At 52.4% G+C, this 23,116-nt stretch overlaps 1 protein-coding gene across 4 annotated transcripts in view; it reads right to left on the reverse strand.

Moving 5' to 3' along the window:
- Positions 1-13,840: 13,840 nt before the first annotated feature.
- Positions 13,841-23,116, reverse strand: part of DDX10 (DEAD-box helicase 10) — a 36,906-nt gene continuing 27,630 nt past the window's right edge. For all 4 annotated transcript variants that reach the window (XM_078880445.1, XM_078880444.1, XM_078880443.1 and 1 more), the window contains exons 18-20: positions 22,018-22,077; positions 16,696-16,838; positions 13,841-15,704 (exon numbers count right to left, since the gene is read on the reverse strand). In XM_078880445.1, the coding sequence (XP_078736571.1) occupies positions 15,488-15,704; positions 16,696-16,838; positions 22,018-22,077 (420 nt within the window). In that variant the 3' untranslated portion in view covers positions 13,841-15,487. The remainder of the gene's footprint in view (positions 15,705-16,695; positions 16,839-22,017; positions 22,078-23,116) is intronic.

Genomic DNA, 23,116 nt, shown 5'->3' on the forward strand with positions numbered 1-23,116 from the left:
AACAGCTGCAAAAGTCCAGGCCAGAATTTTTTTTTTGTTGACCAGTGTTATCAGTTCAATCCCCACAGTCATGGACCAGACAGCCTCTATCGTCCACTGCTCCAGGCAGGCCAGCGAGTCTCTGTTCGTCTCGAGCAGGGGTGGCCAAACCGCGTAAATATAAATGTGTCGTTAAACCCGCCACCATCCGATACAGCCAACTAGTAAGGTTTGTCACGTAAATAAAACATGCCAGGTAGTGGCGGGTTCAACGACGCATTTATTTTTACAAGATTTAACACCAAAAACTTTCTTTTATGGATATTGTCCGCAAAATCATAAGTGTTATTCACATGCATTGCGGCTCTTAAAATAGTTAATTTTTTTTACCAAATCCTAAAAAGAATGGTTCTTGTTATTTTGGTTACCGACTTCTGGACCACATGAAGGCCTCTATTTGCAGGAGGATCATGCTACACCCGGCAGGGACGATGGCTAACGCCGCTGGGAGAGCGGCTCCCTCCCTTGCCCCTGTGAATTGCCAGCTTTATTGTAGGCCAGTGAGCACCTGAAGATGGAGGGTCTTTGGGAACATTTCGAGTGGGCTCCGTGGAACGCGAGCTCGCTCGGGCGTGGCCCAGTCCAGAGGGATACGCACCTGGGCAGCAGACGTCACTTAAAGCGCCACCTGCACCACCGTTCACGGAATGTATTCAAACAAGGAGATGGACGCGCGATTTTTTTGTCCTACGCGCGCACGCACGCACGCTCGCTCCATTTGACTCGTTAATGTGCGGTCGCGTTGTCGACTTGTGTCAGACACCGAGCTCTAGCACTGTCGAGATCCTAGGTTCGAGTCCGGGTTTTTGGCCGACTTGACTGATTAAAGTGGATTCTCGAGTGAAGCAACTTGATGGTCACAGTCCAAGTCGCCAATGATTTGTGTAAATACTCACGGGCCTTGGAGACAGACCCCATATACTTACACAGAGACTCAAAGACTCACTCAGAGCCCCATAGCCATTCAACGTATTTGGTGGTGCTGCTGCTGCTGTATTGGCAGTGGTGCACCAGCACAAATAAGATAATTCAGCACATTTGTCAAAAACACTGCGGCGTTAAAAAACTAAAAGTAATATATTAGTTGACGTTTCAGGCAATGGTCCTTCACAGCATGTAGAGGCTTGAGAGGAAAAGTGGACCATCGTGACACAGACCCATAGACTCGCGTAGAGTGACATAGACTCACAGAGACCCATAGACTCGCGTAGAGACACACGCATGAACCGACTTGCGATTCAACCGGATTCCCGAGTGTGACAGTTTATGTTATTTGGTTGCCAAGCGCAAATGACAAAAACAAACTCAACACATTCCATGTCAATATCACTGTATGGCCTTAAAAGGAAATAAATAAATAAAGATAATAGGCAACTTATTGGGCAAATAGCCCTTCGTCACAGCAGACAACGGGTAATATGCAAGGATTACAGGCGGTCTTCAAGGCCAGTGCTACGACGCTTGTCATCAAGTTCAGTTGTTCAACAGGACATGCAATCGCTCACCTTTGTTTTAGCTTCATAGGTAGCTGTAGAGGCAGCTTTATAAGTAGCTGTAGAGGTAGCTGCTTAGCTGGCTGTATAAGTAGCCGTGAAGCTCAAGGGCTCTGCAGAGATAACATCTGGCACAGGGTTGGAACAACTCTCCCTGAAGCCTCTGATCTCACCATGACGTCCCACGCACCGGCCAGAGAACCAAATGTTGATAACAATGAGATGGGAGGAGAGGGGGGAAGGTCCTCGTGGACTTCAATGGTGGACATGGCAGAGGCGCTACTTCCTGCGGTCAACCGGGGTTTAAAGGACAGGCCAACGGAAATCGTGAAGCTCGAATTGAATGCCTTAATGGGACTTGTGATTTGGAATCGTGAGTTGACGACGATCTAGGTAAAGTTGTTACACTGCTTGGACAATCACCAACTGTCCCTGCGGGTGTGACAGGATTCAGGTGAGTGTCCATTTCCCAGGGCTTACCCACGTGACTTTACCGAAAAAACCTAAGAATATACTTACCCCACACACTCTTGACCGATTTTACTTCGACGTGGTGGGATGAACTAAGAGACGACCATCCTGGGGTCAGCTGCAGATGAAGGGCAAAAACTCACACGGAGACCCACAGACTCGCACGGGAATCCAGACTCGCACGGAGACATCACTCTGGATACCTGGCTCCCCTCGCCGGGGTTTAGTCCACCGAGCAGAACGGTGTATGGGGAGTGTCCACTGCCACACACAACGAGCTACGACTACTACTTGGAACTCCACTGGCACCTCCGAGTAGTGGTGTGGCCGCCCTGAGCCAGCCTGAAACAGGTCGGGGCAGCAGGGGTTGCTTTTCCACTGCACGAGTCGAAACGTCCCACTGACGTTACAAATGTCGCGCCGTAGATGGGCCGCACTTACCTGCAATGGTGGACGGGGCCCATCTAGGGCAGTACCTTGTCCCGCCAGCGGAGGGGCTGCAGTGGCAGCCCAAGAGGGGAGGGGCTGCTGGGGGCTCAGGATCCACACAGCGAAGCCCCTAGGCGCCCCCAACGGGGGGGAGGGGGGGGCTGCGGGGGATCTGGGATCCCACGCAGCCCCCCCCCTCGATGGGCAAGGAGCTGATCGGGACCAGTTGAAGACCGAAGCCAAGAGCAGCTAGCTAGGACCCTGAGACCCCTCGCCCCGCTGTCCTCGTCAGGGCCGGGACTCCTCTGTGCGGCTCAGTGGTGAGACCCTGGGAACCCCTGGCCCGACGTCCTTGTAAGGGCCGGGTCCAGTGGGTCAGTGGTCGGAACTTGCCACCTGGCGAGGGCGAGCTAGAATAGCCTCCCCCTAGGCACCCATAGCCGGAGGACCCCGAGTGTAGCCCTGTGTCAGGGTGAGTCAGCCCGGAGGCAGTACCTCCCCAGACAGTGGTACAGGAGGACAGTAACCCTGTACTGCCGAGCGAGGTGTTTTAATAAAGTGTTGCCCCATCCCTTGCCCATTTTGGACCAGGGACAGATTCGTGTAAAGATTATTGTATAACCAGCTGAGAACTCAAGGGACCAGGATGAGTCTCATTTGCAAGACAGACCTGGGGTGACCTGGGTGTCGTCTTGTAAGGCTAGCTTCCGGCTTGACCCGGTGAAATGCAAGTGGAAAAAACACCTGTGCCATGCTTGCCCATGCTGCCGTGGCTCCGATGCGCCAGTGGAAAGGGGGTATGAGAATAGACGACAGCTGAGTATACAAAGCCAGTATGGGGTTGTATATGGAGTGGCTAATGGGGTAGCACCTTCGATTAGCCACGCCCACATCCTGTGCGGTCACTTTGGAGGGCATTTGTCTCAACATTGACGATTACCAAACCAGAGGAAACCCGCACGTGGTCCTGTAGAGTCGGTAGCGTGTCTTCAACAATTAACATGTTTTAACAGTCAACAATGATCACATTTCAGGGTCTCAAATTCATATTTATTTTTTCTATTGAGTTGAATCTGCAGTAGTTACATAAACGTATAAAATATACAATGGTGTAAACGTACAAGATTATATTCATAATATAATTTACAACCATTTCTCAATCCACTGCTGGATGAAGGCCTCTACAACTGTCGGTCGTGAGGGTTGTTTTGACGATGCTTGACCCCACTCATCAGTGCAGGCTGGCCAAGGGAGACGAGATTCAGTCGCTCGCCACTGATGTCAGCCGTGGCTGGGTAAGTGGCTGGGTAATTAGCACAGGTCGCCTTGTTCATGGTGCAGTGCTGCACCGGCTCCTCGCACTGCATATTCATTGCGAAATAATGACGATTGCAAGTTTGATTCAACAGATGAATGTCAGAAGTAATTCTACTGGAAGAATTAGCATAGCGGCATCTGCAAGTAACCGCAGCTCAAGACAACACAGAAAGTAAGTTGGCTTAATTGTTTGGGAGAGGCAGTCGACCATAGGCGGAGAGAAAAGGGGATGGTCTTGAACCTGGACTTAATCAGGGAGTGGACAGCATAGATGGCTTGGAGAAGGGATTTCCAGACTGGGGACAACAGAGGAGAATGAGCGACCTCCCACTGAGAAAAGATGAGGGGTAGGAGAGTGAGGGTAGTAGGGCAAGAGGGGAGGGGTATTAGAGTGTGTGGTGGGGAGCAGAGTGAGATGAGAGCGGAGGGGTAGGAGAGTGTTGGAGGGGAGTAGAATGAGAGGGGAGGGGTAGGATTGAGTGAAGTGTAGTAGGACAGGAGGGGTAAGCGAGTGTGTAGAGGGGAGTAGAGTGAGACGAGAGGGGGTGTAGGCAGGCGTGAGTGCCGGGAGGATTTTGGACGCCGGGACTCCTCAGCGCTGCGAGGACACGGCCACATTCTACAAGGGGGTTCCCTGGTCCCCTCCCACACGGAGTACAACAACTCGCACACATGCTGATAGCCGGCGAGGCTTCCTGGGTAAAAAAAGAGACATTACATATAAAATACATTATTAATCATCAGATCCAAATGATACTGTAAAATTTTTGTAATCGCACAATGGTCCCCTGCTGATACGCTGGGGGGCTCATTGGCACTGCCCTGGTTGTCCAAGGGGCTCGTCGTTGTGGTTCTTGTTGGGCCCATGGCTGCAGTGCCACGGTGTCGCCCTCCTTCCCGTGTTTTCCTGTCCTGGCTCCCTCCCTCCCCACCGACACCGCCTCTGCCTGCCACCCGAACGTAATTTTTTTGATCAATTATGTTATTTCAGTAAAGGGTCTAAAAATGCGATTGCATGTAGAAAACCGATACGTTCCAATTATTGTTTACTTAACGCAGAGGCTTTCGCAGCCAATACTACCATTTATAATCGAATTTTGGGTTAAGGCCACGTAAAGACTTTGCCAGAATTCCGGTCTTCAACTAGCGGAATCAATAATAATTGGCACATCGTTAAACGCTTGTACATCATGTGACCGTTTAAATCGTTGGGTGGTCAAGAGTTTCGCAACAAATTGGACCAGATCATTCCAGTACATGGCCTAACCAAAAAATATAAATTGTGAAATTATTACTGATGATGTTGATGTGTTCACAGTGATCGGCCTTCGCTCGAGTCCATCTCTCGGCCATACGTCCCCGCCGTGCCGACAAAAGGCTGCATGGCCGCTCGGCCTCTACTGACGGAGCAGGTGCAGCACAAGTTCCTCGTCTTCGGCCAGAGACAGCCCCGTGTCCATCACCCTCCCGCCAGCATCATCATCATCATCATCGTCGTCGTTCGACTGTGCCCGTCGCCGCTTGCGGAGAGGGCCCGTGCCGCGGCGGTCCCTGCTCGTCGCCATTGCCGCCGTCTTTGGCTCTCCACCATCCTCGCCGCTCTCCTGCGACGAGCTGCGGTGGGGGAGGGGCGAGCAATAGGTCAGGACACGTGCAAGGAATCCGGCCAAATTAGTGTTGTAAAGGCCCTACAAGGCCCCGACACGGTCAATAAACTAAATTGTCACCTTGCGTGCAAGGGTTTAATGATGCACCAATTATTATATTATCAATTCTGCTCACTCACCGGTGGAGTTGAACAATTCTCACATCCAAAGTTAGTAGCAGTTACATTTAATTGACACGTGGTTGTCCGATAGTGTCAGGTGGAGGGGAGGGTCTTATGACAAAAATTTGGCCAGATCATCATGGCGTAACAACAAAAAAACAATAATGACTCAATTCTGACTGGCTGCCAAACCCTAAGTGTTAGGTTTATACAATGTGGCTTTAATGTGGAGTGTTGACTGAGCCACCGTCATCCCACAATCTTGTGATGTCTTAAATCCAACTTGCGACTGCCCGCAAACTAATCTCACTGCTCCATCTCCTCCACGTGATGGACGTCCCCTCGGATGCATTCCATACTTTGGCTATCACTCCGTTGCTAATCCTGCCCCAAGCCCACTCTCGCTTTGCTCAATAGCTAAGAGCGATGCCACTGTGGCCATCAAATTAATGTAATAAACAATCGGTGACGTGTTGGGCAATGGCCGTTCTGCATAGCACATCAACCGAGAGAGGCGAGACAGATGGAGTAGTTAATAAGAGTTGGAGGCTGCAATTGTCAACACTATGGGTGACGATATTGTAATTGTGCATATGAACATGTACCCAACACCCTTCACTGGTTACGGGGCAACGTAGCCCGAAGCAGAGAGGACAGGCAAAACACAATCCGCCGCACGTCTGTGCTCCCCACCGTCACCGACCCGCGCCGACCAGCACGGTGAAGTCAAATAGCTCCCCGCGACCCAAGCGGCATGCGGAACCTCTCATCCAGCAGTGGATTTGACAGAATGGCCAGGCGTGTGCACGTGCATTTGTCCAGTTGCTCCGCGCGTACCTGTCGCCCTCGTCGGAGACTCCACGTTTCTCCCCCTCCTCATCGCGGTACTTGTCGGGGTCAGGCAGGGTGCTGGGGTCAAAGTCCTCTCGCTCGTCGTCGCTGTCGTCGCTGCGGCCGAGGACGGCGGTGCCCGCCTCATCCTGCAATGCACACGCGCGCAGGTAGGTAAATGTACAAAGATACCCCACATAGCCTTTGACAGACTGATAGGGCAAGTGCTGTTATGGAGCACCCATGAAGGGCGACACAGCACACAAGGGGGTGCTTGGCCAGCACCACCCCTGACCGTCTTTGTTTACCCAGTGGCGATATTTACACGCCACATCAGGTACTCATTTGAGACCGAGTCGACCTAGGGGTGGCCCAAAACTGGTTTCGATATCATTCTCCCAGTGTGGTTAGCTGTGGCTGGGAATCGGGTGCCCAGGTTGGTATCGGAGTGTGCTACCCACTACACACAGACTTAGGTACGTACTCACACACAAATAGGCATGTACACAAACACACAAAGACACAGATCCCCCACACAGCCTTAACATAATGTTGGGGCAAGTGCTGTTAGCGAGCACAAAGACACACGAGCAAATGCAAGGACAGATGCACACGTCACACTCGTCACCCGCATCACACGCTCGTCCCATCACACTCGTCCCATCACGCTCGCCTCACGCCCACCACACTCTCCACGCTCACTACCCTCCACGAGCGCCGGGCCCCACCTAGGGAGGGGTGCAGAGCGTAGCGCGGCGCAGCGGAACGCACACCGCTCCGCCAAGCCCTCAGGCGGGGAGGGGAGTGCAGAGAAAGGAGAGGGGAGGGGAATAGAGGAGAGAAGAAAGGAGGGGAGTGTAGTGGAGAAGAGAGTGGGGACGAGAAAAGGGGAGGGAAGAGTGAGGGGGAGGGGAGGGCGTAGAGGGGAGATGAGAAGGGAGAGAAGAAAGGAAGAGTGAAGGGGAGGAGAGTGGCGTGAGGCATGTGTGGATCTGTCTCGCCCCCAGGTGGGGTAGGGGGTGGGCGCGAGTGGAGGGGAGAGGGCAAGTGAACAGGGGAAGAGGGGAGTGGAGCAGTGGAGGAGAGCGAGTTAGAGAGACAGAAGCGCGAGTCCAGGGTGCATCGCACGGGGAGGAGAGCTCATCGCCGAGTTCCAGGCGAGGGTCGTTCGGAGCGACGCGCTGTGTCCACGGGCGCCGGGAGGGACGGTGCGGCGACCCCCACGCACACCACGTGGTGGATTCTCTCCGCTACATCGTAGGGTGGCGAGAGACACTTACGGCTTAGGGAGGCCGACAACCAGCAGTGGATTGGTCACGAGTGACGACCGTGATGAAGATGGTCACGATGCCACCCCATCACCCCCGTTTCTTCAGCATGAATTCGTTTTTTGACCGACTGTTAAAGTTGCGTGAGGGCAAAAAGCATCGCCAACTGTGTAAACTATTTTTTTCACCAATCAGGTCCCCAATTTGTGGCTGCTGGCATCATCACATGACTTGCAGCAAGCAGTGCACCACTTATAATTTGCACAAGTCGATCTCGGGTTTGCATCGAGTTGGGTGAGCCAGCATCCATACCACAGCGTATTTTTATGATAACGGTTGCTGAGCAAAGGCCCAAAGCGGCCAGCGACAAACAGCAATAGATAAAGAGTTGTTACGTTTCCTGAGTAGAGCAAGGTTATTATGAGGAGAGAGAGTGTTGTGACCTGCATTGCGGTGAGCGAGTGGGTAAGTGTGCTGTGACCCGAGTGTGGTGAGCGAGTTGGTGAGTGTGGTGTTGTGACTTAGTGTGGCGAGTGAGTGGGTGAATGAGTGGGTGAGCGAGTGGGTAATTGTGTTTCTGTGATCGGAGTGTGGTGAGTGAGTGGGTGAGCGTGTTACTGTGATCAGCAGCGCAGTGGTTGAACAGTGTGGTGGTGGATGAAATGAAATGATCGATCAGTCCTCAACACGACTGGCGGAATCAACAAGCGAAGTTCACGGGAAAAGCAACCACGGTAGTAGCAGTCGCAAAAGAAGAGTGACAAGATGGTGAACGAGCACTGGTGAGCGAGCGCAGTGAATCGGTGAGCGTTGGATTGTCAATACATGCCGGGCGTGTGAGAGCATTGTTCGGGTTTTAGGGGCAATGCCGTAAAACATTATGTATGTTAAACGCAGCGTAGCGAGTCCCTTGCCCGTGTAGACGGCGCCTTGGCGCACGGACCGCGCGCTGGCGTGCGCGGCCGTGGCGCCGCCGGCACCGCCGCCGGCACCGCCGCCAACAGCACCGATCAATCTGCTGCCGACCGCAGCACTGCCGATCGCAGCACTGCCGATCGCAGCACTGCCGACCGCAGCACTGCCGACCGCAGCACTGCCGATGGTGCTGCTGCTCGCGCTAGCGCTACTCGCGCTGGCGCTGCTGGCGCTGCTCATGCTGGCGCTGCTCATGCTTGCGCCGCCAGCAACGGCGGTGGCGACCCTCTCCATCTCTCGGAGGTGGCGAGAGATCACAGGAGGCACGGAGAAGTGTCTCACTAAAGCCCGATGGGAGGGAGGTGAGAGATGCGGGACTGCCGGACCGAGCACCAAGTAAGGGGGGCCACAGAGTGCGGCCGCATTTATATCGGCGAGTCAGAGTGCGAGGGGGTGTGAGTCGGGTGCGAGGGGGTAGCCACCACGGGGGCCGTGGGGTGTGCGTGCAGGTGGCATTGGCAGGGGAGCGAGGAATTGTGCGATTAACATCCGCACGTACGGTTGTATTTGCAGGTGGGTTCAGGGGACGCTTGATTTGGAACCCTCGGGCTAAATGTCCCTATGACATGAGGCCCAAAAAACCATGGCATCATCGCCACCACGCCATGAAATAGTTTTCCATTGAATGAAACTGCAAGCGCACGTATAAATTTTGCTCAACAAATGGCACGGCGACACGTGTGACTTCACTGGACTGTCAACGTATCGGCAAAGCTCGGCACAAGTTGGGCGAATGCTGCTTCTCGACATAATTTTTCGTTAACCCGTGCCGATGTCTTCCATCGTTGACAACGTGGCAAATCGAGCACGGCAGCGTTTAAGCCCTTATTATCATGAATGGGAACGTGGTGCCTGAAAATCCACAGTGTGGTTAAATGTAACGGATTTTTCTGTCACCGAATACGGCCAGTAAGTAAAGTGGCCTCCCCTGCATTCCCGTCTCGCAGAGCCACGATCTTCTACGATCGGAAACCTCGTCAGGCAAAGCTGCAGGCTTCAGGTATTAGCAGTCGAGAAAAATGCCACCCAAGGTGAATACGGGTGGACATTGTGCAAGGCCACTCAGTATGAGGCGTTCTGTGACCTGTATATGGCAGCACGTGGTGGTCCTGCTACGTTGATCTTGAAAGAACAGTGCAGCGATGAATAATACATAATAACTGACCAGCGGACAAAACTTGCATTACATTTTTTTTTGTGTTCGTTCATTATTTCAGAATGTCTTGATTAGTATTATATTGCACCGTAAAATATTTAAACTGTGATTGCCCATGTATATCTAAAATATACCACTAAACAATGTTTACAGTGGGGGGTGTTTTCATCTAGGGTACAGGGTTATGGTTGATATCTGGCTTAGTGGAGCTCAGAGGCTCATTACACTGGTCAACACACTTTTTCTGGCATAAGGTATTCCAACGGGTTTAAGGTAATTTTGTGGTGCTGATTCCAAATCTGGCATCAGTTTTGTCTATCACATCAGGTTTTTGAGATATCAAATATTACATTTTCAATAAAAACTGCAGAAGAAAAATATTAAATAAATGTGGATTTCTACATAAAATGATATTATAAACACACGATCCTAAAAATACAGCACCATATTTTAACACTAAAGCAGTCACTGGCTCGCAACATCTTGCAATTATAAGTGACAGAGTTAATTTCGGGTATGCCGATAGCATAAAATGAGATGTGATAGAGCAAATCTGAGATCAGATTTGGAATCAGCACCCTGAAATTAGTCTAAAACAGCTGCAAAAGTCCAGGCCAGAATTTTTTTTTTGTTGACCAGTGTTATCAGTTCAATCCCCACAGTCATGGACCAGACAGCCTCTATCGTCCACTGCTCCAGGCAGGCCAGCGAGTCTCTGTTCGTCTCGAGCAGGGGTGGCCAAACCGCGTAAATATAAATGTGTCGTTAAACCCGCCACCATCCGATACAGCCAACTAGTAAGGTTTGTCACGTAAATAAAACATGCCAGGTAGTGGCGGGTTCAACGACGCATTTATTTTTACAAGATTTAACACCAAAAACTTTCTTTTATGGATATTGTCCGCAAAATCATAAGTGTTATTCACATGCATTGCGGCTCTTAAAATAGTTAATTTTTTTTACCAAATCCTAAAAAGAATGGTTCTTGTTATTTTGGTTACCGACTTCTGGACCACATGAAGGCCTCTATTTGCAGGAGGATCATGCTACACCCGGCAGGGACGATGGCTAACGCCGCTGGGAGAGCGGCTCCCTCCCTTGCCCCTGTGAATTGCCAGCTTTATTGTAGGCCAGTGAGCACCTGAAGATGGAGGGTCTTTGGGAACATTTCGAGTGGGCTCCGTGGAACGCGAGCTCGCTCGGGCGTGGCCCAGTCCAGAGGGATACGCACCTGGGCAGCAGACGTCACTTAAAGCGCCACCTGCACCACCGTTCACGGAATGTATTCAAACAAGGAGATGGACGCGCGATTTTTTTGTCCTACGCGCGCACGCACGCACGCTCGCTCCATTTGACTCGTTAATGTGCGGTCGCGTTGTCGACTTGTGTCAGACACCGAGCTCTAGCACTGTCGAGATCCTAGGTTCGAGTCCGGGTTTTTGGCCGACTTGACTGATTAAAGTGGATTCTCGAGTGAAGCAACTTGATGGTCACAGTCCAAGTCGCCAATGATTTGTGTAAATACTCACGGGCCTTGGAGACAGACCCCATATACTTACACAGAGACTCAAAGACTCACTCAGAGCCCCATAGCCATTCAACGTATTTGGTGGTGCTGCTGCTGCTGTATTGGCAGTGGTGCACCAGCACAAATAAGATAATTCAGCACATTTGTCAAAAACACTGCGGCGTTAAAAAACTAAAAGTAATATATTAGTTGACGTTTCAGGCAATGGTCCTTCACAGCATGTAGAGGCTTGAGAGGAAAAGTGGACCATCGTGACACAGACCCATAGACTCGCGTAGAGTGACATAGACTCACAGAGACCCATAGACTCGCGTAGAGACACACGCATGAACCGACTTGCGATTCAACCGGATTCCCGAGTGTGACAGTTTATGTTATTTGGTTGCCAAGCGCAAATGACAAAAACAAACTCAACACATTCCATGTCAATATCACTGTATGGCCTTAAAAGGAAATAAATAAATAAAGATAATAGGCAACTTATTGGGCAAATAGCCCTTCGTCACAGCAGACAACGGGTAATATGCAAGGATTACAGGCGGTCTTCAAGGCCAGTGCTACGACGCTTGTCATCAAGTTCAGTTGTTCAACAGGACATGCAATCGCTCACCTTTGTTTTAGCTTCATAGGTAGCTGTAGAGGCAGCTTTATAAGTAGCTGTAGAGGTAGCTGCTTAGCTGGCTGTATAAGTAGCCGTGAAGCTCAAGGGCTCTGCAGAGATAACATCTGGCACAGGGTTGGAACAACTCTCCCTGAAGCCTCTGATCTCACCATGACGTCCCACGCACCGGCCAGAGAACCAAATGTTGATAACAATGAGATGGGAGGAGAGGGGGGAAGGTCCTCGTGGACTTCAATGGTGGACATGGCAGAGGCGCTACTTCCTGCGGTCAACCGGGGTTTAAAGGACAGGCCAACGGAAATCGTGAAGCTCGAATTGAATGCCTTAATGGGACTTGTGATTTGGAATCGTGAGTTGACGACGATCTAGGTAAAGTTGTTACACTGCTTGGACAATCACCAACTGTCCCTGCGGGTGTGACAGGATTCAGGTGAGTGTCCATTTCCCAGGGCTTACCCACGTGACTTTACCGAAAAAACCTAAGAATATACTTACCCCACACACTCTTGACCGATTTTACTTCGACGTGGTGGGATGAACTAAGAGACGACCATCCTGGGGTCAGCTGCAGATGAAGGGCAAAAACTCACACGGAGACCCACAGACTCGCACGGGAATCCAGACTCGCACGGAGACATCACTCTGGATACCTGGCTCCCCTCGCCGGGGTTTAGTCCACCGAGCAGAACGGTGTATGGGGAGTGTCCACTGCCACACACAACGAGCTACGACTACTACTTGGAACTCCACTGGCACCTCCGAGTAGTGGTGTGGCCGCCCTGAGCCAGCCTGAAACAGGTCGGGGCAGCAGGGGTTGCTTTTCCACTGCACGAGTCGAAACGTCCCACTGACGTTACAAATGTCGCGCCGTAGATGGGCCGCACTTACCTGCAATGGTGGACGGGGCCCATCTAGGGCAGTACCTTGTCCCGCCAGCGGAGGGGCTGCAGTGGCAGCCCAAGAGGGGAGGGGCTGCTGGGGGCTCAGGATCCACACAGCGAAGCCCCTAGGCGCCCCCAACGGGGGGGAGGGGGGGGCTGCGGGGGATCTGGGATCCCACGCAGCCCCCCCCCTCGATGGGCAAGGAGCTGATCGGGACCAGTTGAAGACCGAAGCCAAGAGCAGCTAGCTAGGACCCTGAGACCCCTCGCCCCGCTGTCCTCGTCAGGGCCGGGACTCCTCTGTGCGGCTCAGTGGTGAGACCCTGGGAACCCCTGGCCCGACGTCCTTGTAAGGGCCGGGTCCAGTGGGTCAGTGGTCGGAACTTGCCACCTGGCGAGGGCGAGCTAGAATAGCCTCCCCCTAGGCACCCATAGCCGGAGGACCCCGAGTGTAGCCCTGTGTCAGGGTGAGTCAGCCCGGAGGCAGTACCTCCCCAGACAGTGGTACAGGAGGACAGTAACCCTGTACTGCCGAGCGAGGTGTTTTAATAAAGTGTTGCCCCATCCCTTGCCCATTTTGGACCAGGGACAGATTCGTGTAAAGATTATTGTATAACCAGCTGAGAACTCAAGGGACCAGGATGAGTCTCATTTGCAAGACAGACCTGGGGTGACCTGGGTGTCGTCTTGTAAGGCTAGCTTCCGGCTTGACCCGGTGAAATGCAAGTGGAAAAAACACCTGTGCCATGCTTGCCCATGCTGCCGTGGCTCCGATGCGCCAGTGGAAAGGGGGTATGAGAATAGACGACAGCTGAGTATACAAAGCCAGTATGGGGTTGTATATGGAGTGGCTAATGGGGTAGCACCTTCGATTAGCCACGCCCACATCCTGTGCGGTCACTTTGGAGGGCATTTGTCTCAACATTGACGATTACCAAACCAGAGGAAACCCGCACGTGGTCCTGTAGAGTCGGTAGCGTGTCTTCAACAATTAACATGTTTTAACAGTCAACAATGATCACATTTCAGGGTCTCAAATTCATATTTATTTTTTCTATTGAGTTGAATCTGCAGTAGTTACATAAACGTATAAAATATACAATGGTGTAAACGTACAAGATTATATTCATAATATAATTTACAACCATTTCTCAATCCACTGCTGGATGAAGGCCTCTACAACTGTCGGTCGTGAGGGTTGTTTTGACGATGCTTGACCCCACTCATCAGTGCAGGCTGGCCAAGGGAGACGAGATTCAGTCGCTCGCCACTGATGTCAGCCGTGGCTGGGTAAGTGGCTGGGTAATTAGCACAGGTCGCCTTGTTCATGGTGCAGTGCTGCACCGGCTCCTCGCACTGCATATTCATTGCGAAATAATGACGATTGCAAGTTTGATTCAACAGATGAATGTCAGAAGTAATTCTACTGGAAGAATTAGCATAGCGGCATCTGCAAGTAACCGCAGCTCAAGACAACACAGAAAGTAAGTTGGCTTAATTGTTTGGGAGAGGCAGTCGACCATAGGCGGAGAGAAAAGGGGATGGTCTTGAACCTGGACTTAATCAGGGAGTGGACAGCATAGATGGCTTGGAGAAGGGATTTCCAGACTGGGGACAACAGAGGAGAATGAGCGACCTCCCACTGAGAAAAGATGAGGGGTAGGAGAGTGAGGGTAGTAGGGCAAGAGGGGAGGGGTATTAGAGTGTGTGGTGGGGAGCAGAGTGAGATGAGAGCGGAGGGGTAGGAGAGTGTTGGAGGGGAGTAGAATGAGAGGGGAGGGGTAGGATTGAGTGAAGTGTAGTAGGACAGGAGGGGTAAGCGAGTGTGTAGAGGGGAGTAGAGTGAGACGAGAGGGGGTGTAGGCAGGCGTGAGTGCCGGGAGGATTTTGGACGCCGGGACTCCTCAGCGCTGCGAGGACACGGCCACATTCTACAAGGGGGTTCCCTGGTCCCCTCCCACACGGAGTACAACAACTCGCACACATGCTGATAGCCGGCGAGGCTTCCTGGGTAAAAAAAGAGACATTACATATAAAATACATTATTAATCATCAGATCCAAATGATACTGTAAAATTTTTGTAATCGCACAATGGTCCCCTGCTGATACGCTGGGGGGCTCATTGGCACTGCCCTGGTTGTCCAAGGGGCTCGTCGTTGTGGTTCTTGTTGGGCCCATGGCTGCAGTGCCACGGTGTCGCCCTCCTTCCCGTGTTTTCCTGTCCTGGCTCCCTCCCTCCCCACCGACACCGCCTCTGCCTGCCACCCGAACGTAATTTTTTTGATCAATTATGTTATTTCAGTAAAGGGTCTAAAAATGCGATTGCATGTAGAAAACCGATACGTTCCAATTATTGTTTACTTAACGCAGAGGCTTTCGCAGCCAATACTACCATTTATAATCGAATTTTGGGTTAAGGCCACGTAAAGACTTTGCCAGAATTCCGGTCTTCAACTAGCGGAATCAATAATAATTGGCACATCGTTAAACGCTTGTACATCATGTGACCGTTTAAATCGTTGGGTGGTCAAGAGTTTCGCAACAAATTGGACCAGATCATTCCAGTACATGGCCTAACCAAAAAATATAAATTGTGAAATTATTACTGATGATGTTGATGTGTTCACAGTGATCGGCCTTCGCTCGAGTCCATCTCTCGGCCATACGTCCCCGCCGTGCCGACAAAAGGCTGCATGGCCGCTCGGCCTCTACTGACGGAGCAGGTGCAGCACAAGTTCCTCGTCTTCGGCCAGAGACAGCCCCGTGTCCATCACCCTCCCGCCAGCATCATCATCATCATCATCGTCGTCGTTCGACTGTGCCCGTCGCCGCTTGCGGAGAGGGCCCGTGCCGCGGCGGTCCCTGCTCGTCGCCATTGCCGCCGTCTTTGGCTCTCCACCATCCTCGCCGCTCTCCTGCGACGAGCTGCGGTGGGGGAGGGGCGAGCAATAGGTCAGGACACGTGCAAGGAATCCGGCCAAATTAGTGTTGTAAAGGCCCTACAAGGCCCCGACACGGTCAATAAACTAAATTGTCACCTTGCGTGCAAGGGTTTAATGATGCACCAATTATTATATTATCAATTCTGCTCACTCACCGGTGGAGTTGAACAATTCTCACATCCAAAGTTAGTAGCAGTTACATTTAATTGACACGTGGTTGTCCGATAGTGTCAGGTGGAGGGGAGGGTCTTATGACAAAAATTTGGCCAGATCATCATGGCGTAACAACAAAAAAACAATAATGACTCAATTCTGACTGGCTGCCAAACCCTAAGTGTTAGGTTTATACAATGTGGCTTTAATGTGGAGTGTTGACTGAGCCACCGTCATCCCACAATCTTGTGATGTCTTAAATCCAACTTGCGACTGCCCGCAAACTAATCTCACTGCTCCATCTCCTCCACGTGATGGACGTCCCCTCGGATGCATTCCATACTTTGGCTATCACTCCGTTGCTAATCCTGCCCCAAGCCCACTCTCGCTTTGCTCAATAGCTAAGAGCGATGCCACTGTGGCCATCAAATTAATGTAATAAACAATCGGTGACGTGTTGGGCAATGGCCGTTCTGCATAGCACATCAACCGAGAGAGGCGAGACAGATGGAGTAGTTAATAAGAGTTGGAGGCTGCAATTGTCAACACTATGGGTGACGATATTGTAATTGTGCATATGAACATGTACCCAACACCCTTCACTGGTTACGGGGCAACGTAGCCCGAAGCAGAGAGGACAGGCAAAACACAATCCGCCGCACGTCTGTGCTCCCCACCGTCACCGACCCGCGCCGACCAGCACGGTGAAGTCAAATAGCTCCCCGCGACCCAAGCGGCATGCGGAACCTCTCATCCAGCAGTGGATTTGACAGAATGGCCAGGCGTGTGCACGTGCATTTGTCCAGTTGCTCCGCGCGTACCTGTCGCCCTCGTCGGAGACTCCACGTTTCTCCCCCTCCTCATCGCGGTACTTGTCGGGGTCAGGCAGGGTGCTGGGGTCAAAGTCCTCTCGCTCGTCGTCGCTGTCGTCGCTGCGGCCGAGGACGGCGGTGCCCGCCTCATCCTGCAATGCACACGCGCGCAGGTAGGTAAATGTACAAAGATACCCCACATAGCCTTTGACAGACTGATAGGGCAAGTGCTGTTATGGAGCACCCATGAAGGGCGACACAGCACACAAGGGGGTGCTTGGCCAGCACCACCCCTGACCGTCTTTGTTTACCCAGTGGCGATATTTACACGCCACATCAGGTACTCATTTGAGACCGAGTCGACCTAGGGGTGGCCCAAAACTGGTTTCGATATCATTCTCCCAGTGTGGTTAGCTGTGGCTGGGAATCGGGTGCCCAGGTTGGTATCGGAGTGTGCTACCCACTACACACAGACTTAGGTACGTACTCACACACAAATAGGCATGTACACAAACACACAAAGACACAGATCCCCCACACAGCCTTAACATAATGTTGGGGCAAGTGCTGTTAGCGAGCACAAAGACACACGAGCAAATGCAAGGACAGATGCACACGTCACACTCGTCACCCGCATCACACGCTCGTCCCATCACACTCGTCCCATCACGCTCGCCTCACGCCCACCACACTCTCCACGCTCACTACCCTCCACGAGCGCCGGGCCCCACCTAGGGAGGGGTGCAGAGCGTAGCGCGGCGCAGCGGAACGCACACCGCTCCGCCAAGCCCTCAGGCGGGGAGGGGAGTGCAGAGAAAGGAGAGGGGAGGGGAATAGAGGAGAGAAGAAAGGAGGGGAGTGTAGTGGAGAAGAGAGTGGGGACGAGAAAAGGGGAGGGAAGAGTGAGGGGGAGGGGAGGGCGTAGAGGGGAGATGAGAAGGGAGAGAAGAAAGGAAGAGTGAAGGGGAGGAGAGTGGCGTGAGGCATGTGTGGATCTGTCTCGCCCCCAGGTGGGGTAGGGGGTGGGCGCGAGTGGAGGGGAGAGGGCAAGTGAACAGGGGAAGAGGGGAGTGGAGCAGTGGAGGAGAGCGAGTTAGAGAGACAGAAGCGCGAGTCCAGGGTGCATCGCACGGGGAGGAGAGCTCATCGCCGAGTTCCAGGCGAGGGTCGTTCGGAGCGACGCGCTGTGTCCACGGGCGCCGGGAGGGACGGTGCGGCGACCCCCACGCACACCACGTGGTGGATTCTCTCCGCTACATCGTAGGGTGGCGAGAGACACTTACGGCTTAGGGAGGCCGACAACCAGCAGTGGATTGGTCACGAGTGACGACCGTGATGAAGATGGTCACGATGCCACCCCATCACCCCCGTTTCTTCAGCATGAATTCGTTTTTTGACCGACTGTTAAAGTTGCGTGAGGGCAAAAAGCATCGCCAACTGTGTAAACTATTTTTTTCACCAATCAGGTCCCCAATTTGTGGCTGCTGGCATCATCACATGACTTGCAGCAAGCAGTGCACCACTTATAATTTGCACAAGTCGATCTCGGGTTTGCATCGAGTTGGGTGAGCCAGCATCCATACCACAGCGTATTTTTATGATAACGGTTGCTGAGCAAAGGCCCAAAGCGGCCAGCGACAAACAGCAATAGATAAAGAGTTGTTACGTTTCCTGAGTAGAGCAAGGTTATTATGAGGAGAGAGAGTGTTGTGACCTGCATTGCGGTGAGCGAGTGGGTAAGTGTGCTGTGACCCGAGTGTGGTGAGCGAGTTGGTGAGTGTGGTGTTGTGACTTAGTGTGGCGAGTGAGTGGGTGAATGAGTGGGTGAGCGAGTGGGTAATTGTGTTTCTGTGATCGGAGTGTGGTGAGTGAGTGGGTGAGCGTGTTACTGTGATCAGCAGCGCAGTGGTTGAACAGTGTGGTGGTGGATGAAATGAAATGATCGATCAGTCCTCAACACGACTGGCGGAATCAACAAGCGAAGTTCACGGGAAAAGCAACCACGGTAGTAGCAGTCGCAAAAGAAGAGTGACAAGATGGTGAACGAGCACTGGTGAGCGAGCGCAGTGAATCGGTGAGCGTTGGATTGTCAATACATGCCGGGCGTGTGAGAGCATTGTTCGGGTTTTAGGGGCAATGCCGTAAAACATTATGTATGTTAAACATTATTTATGTTTTAATTAAACTTGTCAACACATGAACAGGGCAGGGTCCCCCACCACATAACTCACAACGCTGCCCCCCACAATGCCGCCCTGATCTACGTAATTGGCTTGTATCCAATTAACCCCTTCCACACCCAATTATTTATCACAATTATATTTTTATTATTTTATATTTGACACTGTGGTCAACGGCAAAGGCACAGCCCCGCAATTGCTCGCTCACGCCACTGCTGGCAGAAGGGCCTCGACCAGAGGGAGCCTCTAGAGATCCAGTCATCTTCCACGCTGGCCAAACATCTTGGAAGAGGCGGCGGTCCCCACACTTTCCAACAACAAAAAACGCCATTCACAACTAGGTGGCGATGACATCACCACAGCACTTGTGCCAGGCCAAGTGCACTTTAAGGCTACGTGAAGTGTCGAACGCTCGCTGGCAGGAGGTCACGGGACAGACCCAGGTGCGATGGGTTTATTGACAGAGATGAGTGGCTGATGCACCAGCTGTGCCCCCTACTGTGCCAACTTGCTGTGTTTTTTCCTCGTGGCGCTTTGCTCATTGTTGTGAGCATCACTCCTCTGCCCTCCGTTGCTGGAGAGCGACTGCCTCCAACCGCCTGTAGCGTCCTTTACGAGCCTCTACAGAGGAAGATCTTGACACTGCTGGTACCAATCATTGGCAAGTCCAATCAGCTCTACATCCTCTTGTACCATATCACTCCATCTCTCCTCTAGCCCAAGCTGTGCCCATTTAGCCCCCTATATCTGACCGAACAAAAGCTGTTTAGGGCATGCGGTGGCTGGGCATGTGGGCTACATAATCCAGCCAATGCAGCCTTGTCTGTCAGATTAGCACACTGCCCAGGTATGGAAAACTCTCCACTCTCTCCACAACTGCCCCATCGCCAATAGGGAGTTGAAGGGGTGGAGTGTTTGATGGCATAAAATACCCAGGCAGGTGCTAAGTTTTGGTGGAGCTGGTGGTAAGGCCCCACCTCTAAGTGGCATGCCCCAGGTTCAGCAGCAGCAACTCCTCTGAATTAGCGGCAATCACCAGATTATCACCATACATGTGTAATGGCAGGGTGACGCCGGCTCCTGGGTAGATAGTGGTTTGCCTGTGTTTGGACTTCCGTGGCGGGAGATCAAACGGGCGACTGTGGAGCAGATAGAAGTTATGATGGCTGCAGTTTTTACAAATGTGGATGGCTTACGGGAACTAATAACGTGCCACATCAGCAACCATGAACTGTGATCTAATCACTGCGGGATGAAGGTCATCCCCAAACCGCCGCGCTCTTTCAAGGCCCTGAAAGACAACAATCCATCTCCTACCGCAGCTCATTTCATCGCCGCATCTCTGCCGTGGATGGCCTCTCCGGCACGTCCCCTCCTGTGGGTGTCACTCGGTCGCTGGTCTCGACCACCACAGCCACCATCCGTTGCAGCGACATCATCTATCTGGTATTTGCCTCACACCTGTGAGGCCTGCTCCTCTTCCTCCACGCCTTCCCTTACTCGGCCAAAATCTCCACCTCATCTTGGCCTTTCGGTCTCCACCCTGGAGGGCTTCCTCTCAGCGTGCCTGAGATGGACACCACTGGACCCTACCCCACTAACCCTACCCCACTAACCCTAACCCATTAATCCCTAACCCACTAATTCCAAACCCCGACTGATGCGTGCAATTAAGTGCACGATTGACACATTTCTGCGTTGTTACATGCAGCCCCGTAGCATCGGTGCGTAGAATAAAGCGACGGGCGTCGCAGCCTTTGGTAATGCACACGTGCTGTGGGAGGGGGGTGAGAGGCGGATGAGAGACGGAGTGCTCCGCTACCCATGCTGTTCACCGTTAAACCTGCGCTCCAAGTTCAACTTTGCCGGTGTGCCGTCTGTGCCCCCCATCCCCCCCGCCAAGTTTGTACCATGGACACCCTTTGCTGGCGAGACGTTCCATCTCGAGGGATTTCACCAGGTCGAATATTTCATGTAAAAGTATAAAAGTATGATCACACGTGCCCCCCTCCACACCTGGCCCTCCCCCCTCACGTGAAGCCGACTCGCGCAACAAGCCTGGGCGCATGCCTGCGGCGCTCGCACGTCCCGTGAGTTTTACGTACGACGGCTAAATTACCGAAAATTACGGCTCGCGACAGGGCCTGAGTGGGGTCGTGTGGAGTCGTGTGGAGTCGTGTGGGGTCGTGTGGGGTCGTGGTAATGCGGGGGGGGGGGGGTGTTTGGCACGTCTTGTGACCCGTGTTTTTGTCCTTTCCCCAAATGTCATTAATTTGACTGCGTTGTCACCGTCGTGAAACACCAAGGGTGCATCGCCCCCCGCGCGCCAGCGTATGGGAGGGCGGCGCAAGCCGTCATCGGAGAAGTGACCTCTGTCAATCACACACTGGGGGCGCTGCGCCACCACCGCCACCACTTGCCACCTGGCTAGAGACGCGTTCGTGACACGCCAGTCACAATGTTAACTTGTGGTTCTTAGAGCAGGAATTTAGCCAAGTTAAATGTGACTTTTTACGTGCGGTCATTGGTTACCTGGTTATGGACATCAATTCGCTACACACTTGTTGGTTTATAATCTGGTTTATAATCACAATTCCGTCAATATAGGTCTGTGGATCTCTACGCAGTATGAGTGTTTTCTTGTGTCCATGGATGTCTAGGTGAGGCTGTGGATGTCCGTTTGAGTGGACGTGTCTCTGTGTCAGTTAATGGCGGCACATTAAAACCCGGTATAATCGCTGTAGTTAGGCGACTGAAACTGGATTCGAACCCTGGCTCTCAGCGTTGCCGGCTCAGAGTTAAGAGCTTTGCAGAGCCAACCCAATCACCTCTAGATTCAAGTGGAACTTCCTGCTGTAGGACATCAGGCTCCCGTAAAGGAGTCAATATTTTTTAAACATTTCTCAGCTTCGTTCCTCTCTGGATCTCATTCTGCCACACGGCTCCATTATTATCTCTGTCCCATCCACACACGTGGCGCCTTGAGAAGCCGTGAAAGGCGTCTGTTAAGCGCAAATCATTACTACTACTACGTCTGAAACACACCTTGTATCAATGGTGCATCTATCGAGTGTGCAGGCGGTGTAACTGCACCAGGGCCCCGCTCCCTCCCACCTCTCCATGGCAGCCTGCATGATGCGCTTGTGCTCACCTTGTTGCGTCCACGCTTGCTCAGCGCTCTGCGCTCCTCCTTGGCTCGCAGTCGTTGTTCCTGCAACAACAACAAAGCACGGTGCCCAGTTAGACCACCCAGTGTGGCCGGTTTACCGACTCTGATAAAAAGAATAATAATACTGGAACATATATTTGAGTGCATTTGATATTCACACCGTTCGTGCAGCGCGAGGCTATCACGAAGGAAGGCGCTGCGGTGTTTTGCAGTCTGCTGTAGTTCCATGGTAGGGGGGTCGTGTTGCGATGTGTACTCTGGTGGTGCGGCTTTTCACATTTTTGGCCAATGTGGACCATAACGCCGGCACACGACGACTTCGTCTCTAATGACATCACTGGATTTCTATTGTCCAGTGTGAAACAGACGGGCGCGTAGTATTAATCGGGGGGGGGGGGGGGGGGGGCTGCCGCATCATCGCCCAAAGCCTTGTCGGCTTACACCGTGATTTCACGAACCACGGAACTCGTGTGCCCACTCAAAGTTCCGGCACCTGCAGCAGCACCCGCACCACCACCGGAACCACCACCCCCCGTTCCACTGTTTGCGCCAACTCGGGCAGGGGGCTTTAATTTTCTGGCCCGATTTTGGTCTTGACGACACAAATTTGATAAAATCATTACGTGGCCCAACCCAAAATTTAATGACTTATCGTAACATAGGTTTATGAAATCCAGTGTCGTGGTTAACCATTGTCGGTCAATTATTTCTGTATACCTTGGCTACCGCTGATAATCCAAACAAACCACTCGCACATGCCAACAAGCCGCGCTTGTTGGCATGTGCGCCATGCCCCACCGCTCCACCAGTGTCGCCTCAAATCAAAACGATGGTGGCACCACCAAGCTCTCAGCTTAAACAAGCTAGCGCCTTGAATGGCCACGAACCGCGACCTACCCACGGCTGGGCGAAGGCCTCCCCCATGCCGTCGCCATCTCTCGCGATGCAACAAACCGTCCAAGCTCACTCACTTTTCTTAACGGCGAATACGATGTCTCTAATCTGTACACACGTTCTGTCGTTCGTACAGCCCCCCTGCCATCTTTTAACGCGATTCCAACAAACCATCTACGTAGCAGAC

The sequence above is a fragment of the Lampetra fluviatilis genome, chromosome 57 (assembly GCF_964198595.1).
Source record: "Lampetra fluviatilis chromosome 57, kcLamFluv1.1, whole genome shotgun sequence".
Taxonomy (NCBI): Eukaryota; Metazoa; Chordata; class Hyperoartia; order Petromyzontiformes; family Petromyzontidae; genus Lampetra; species Lampetra fluviatilis.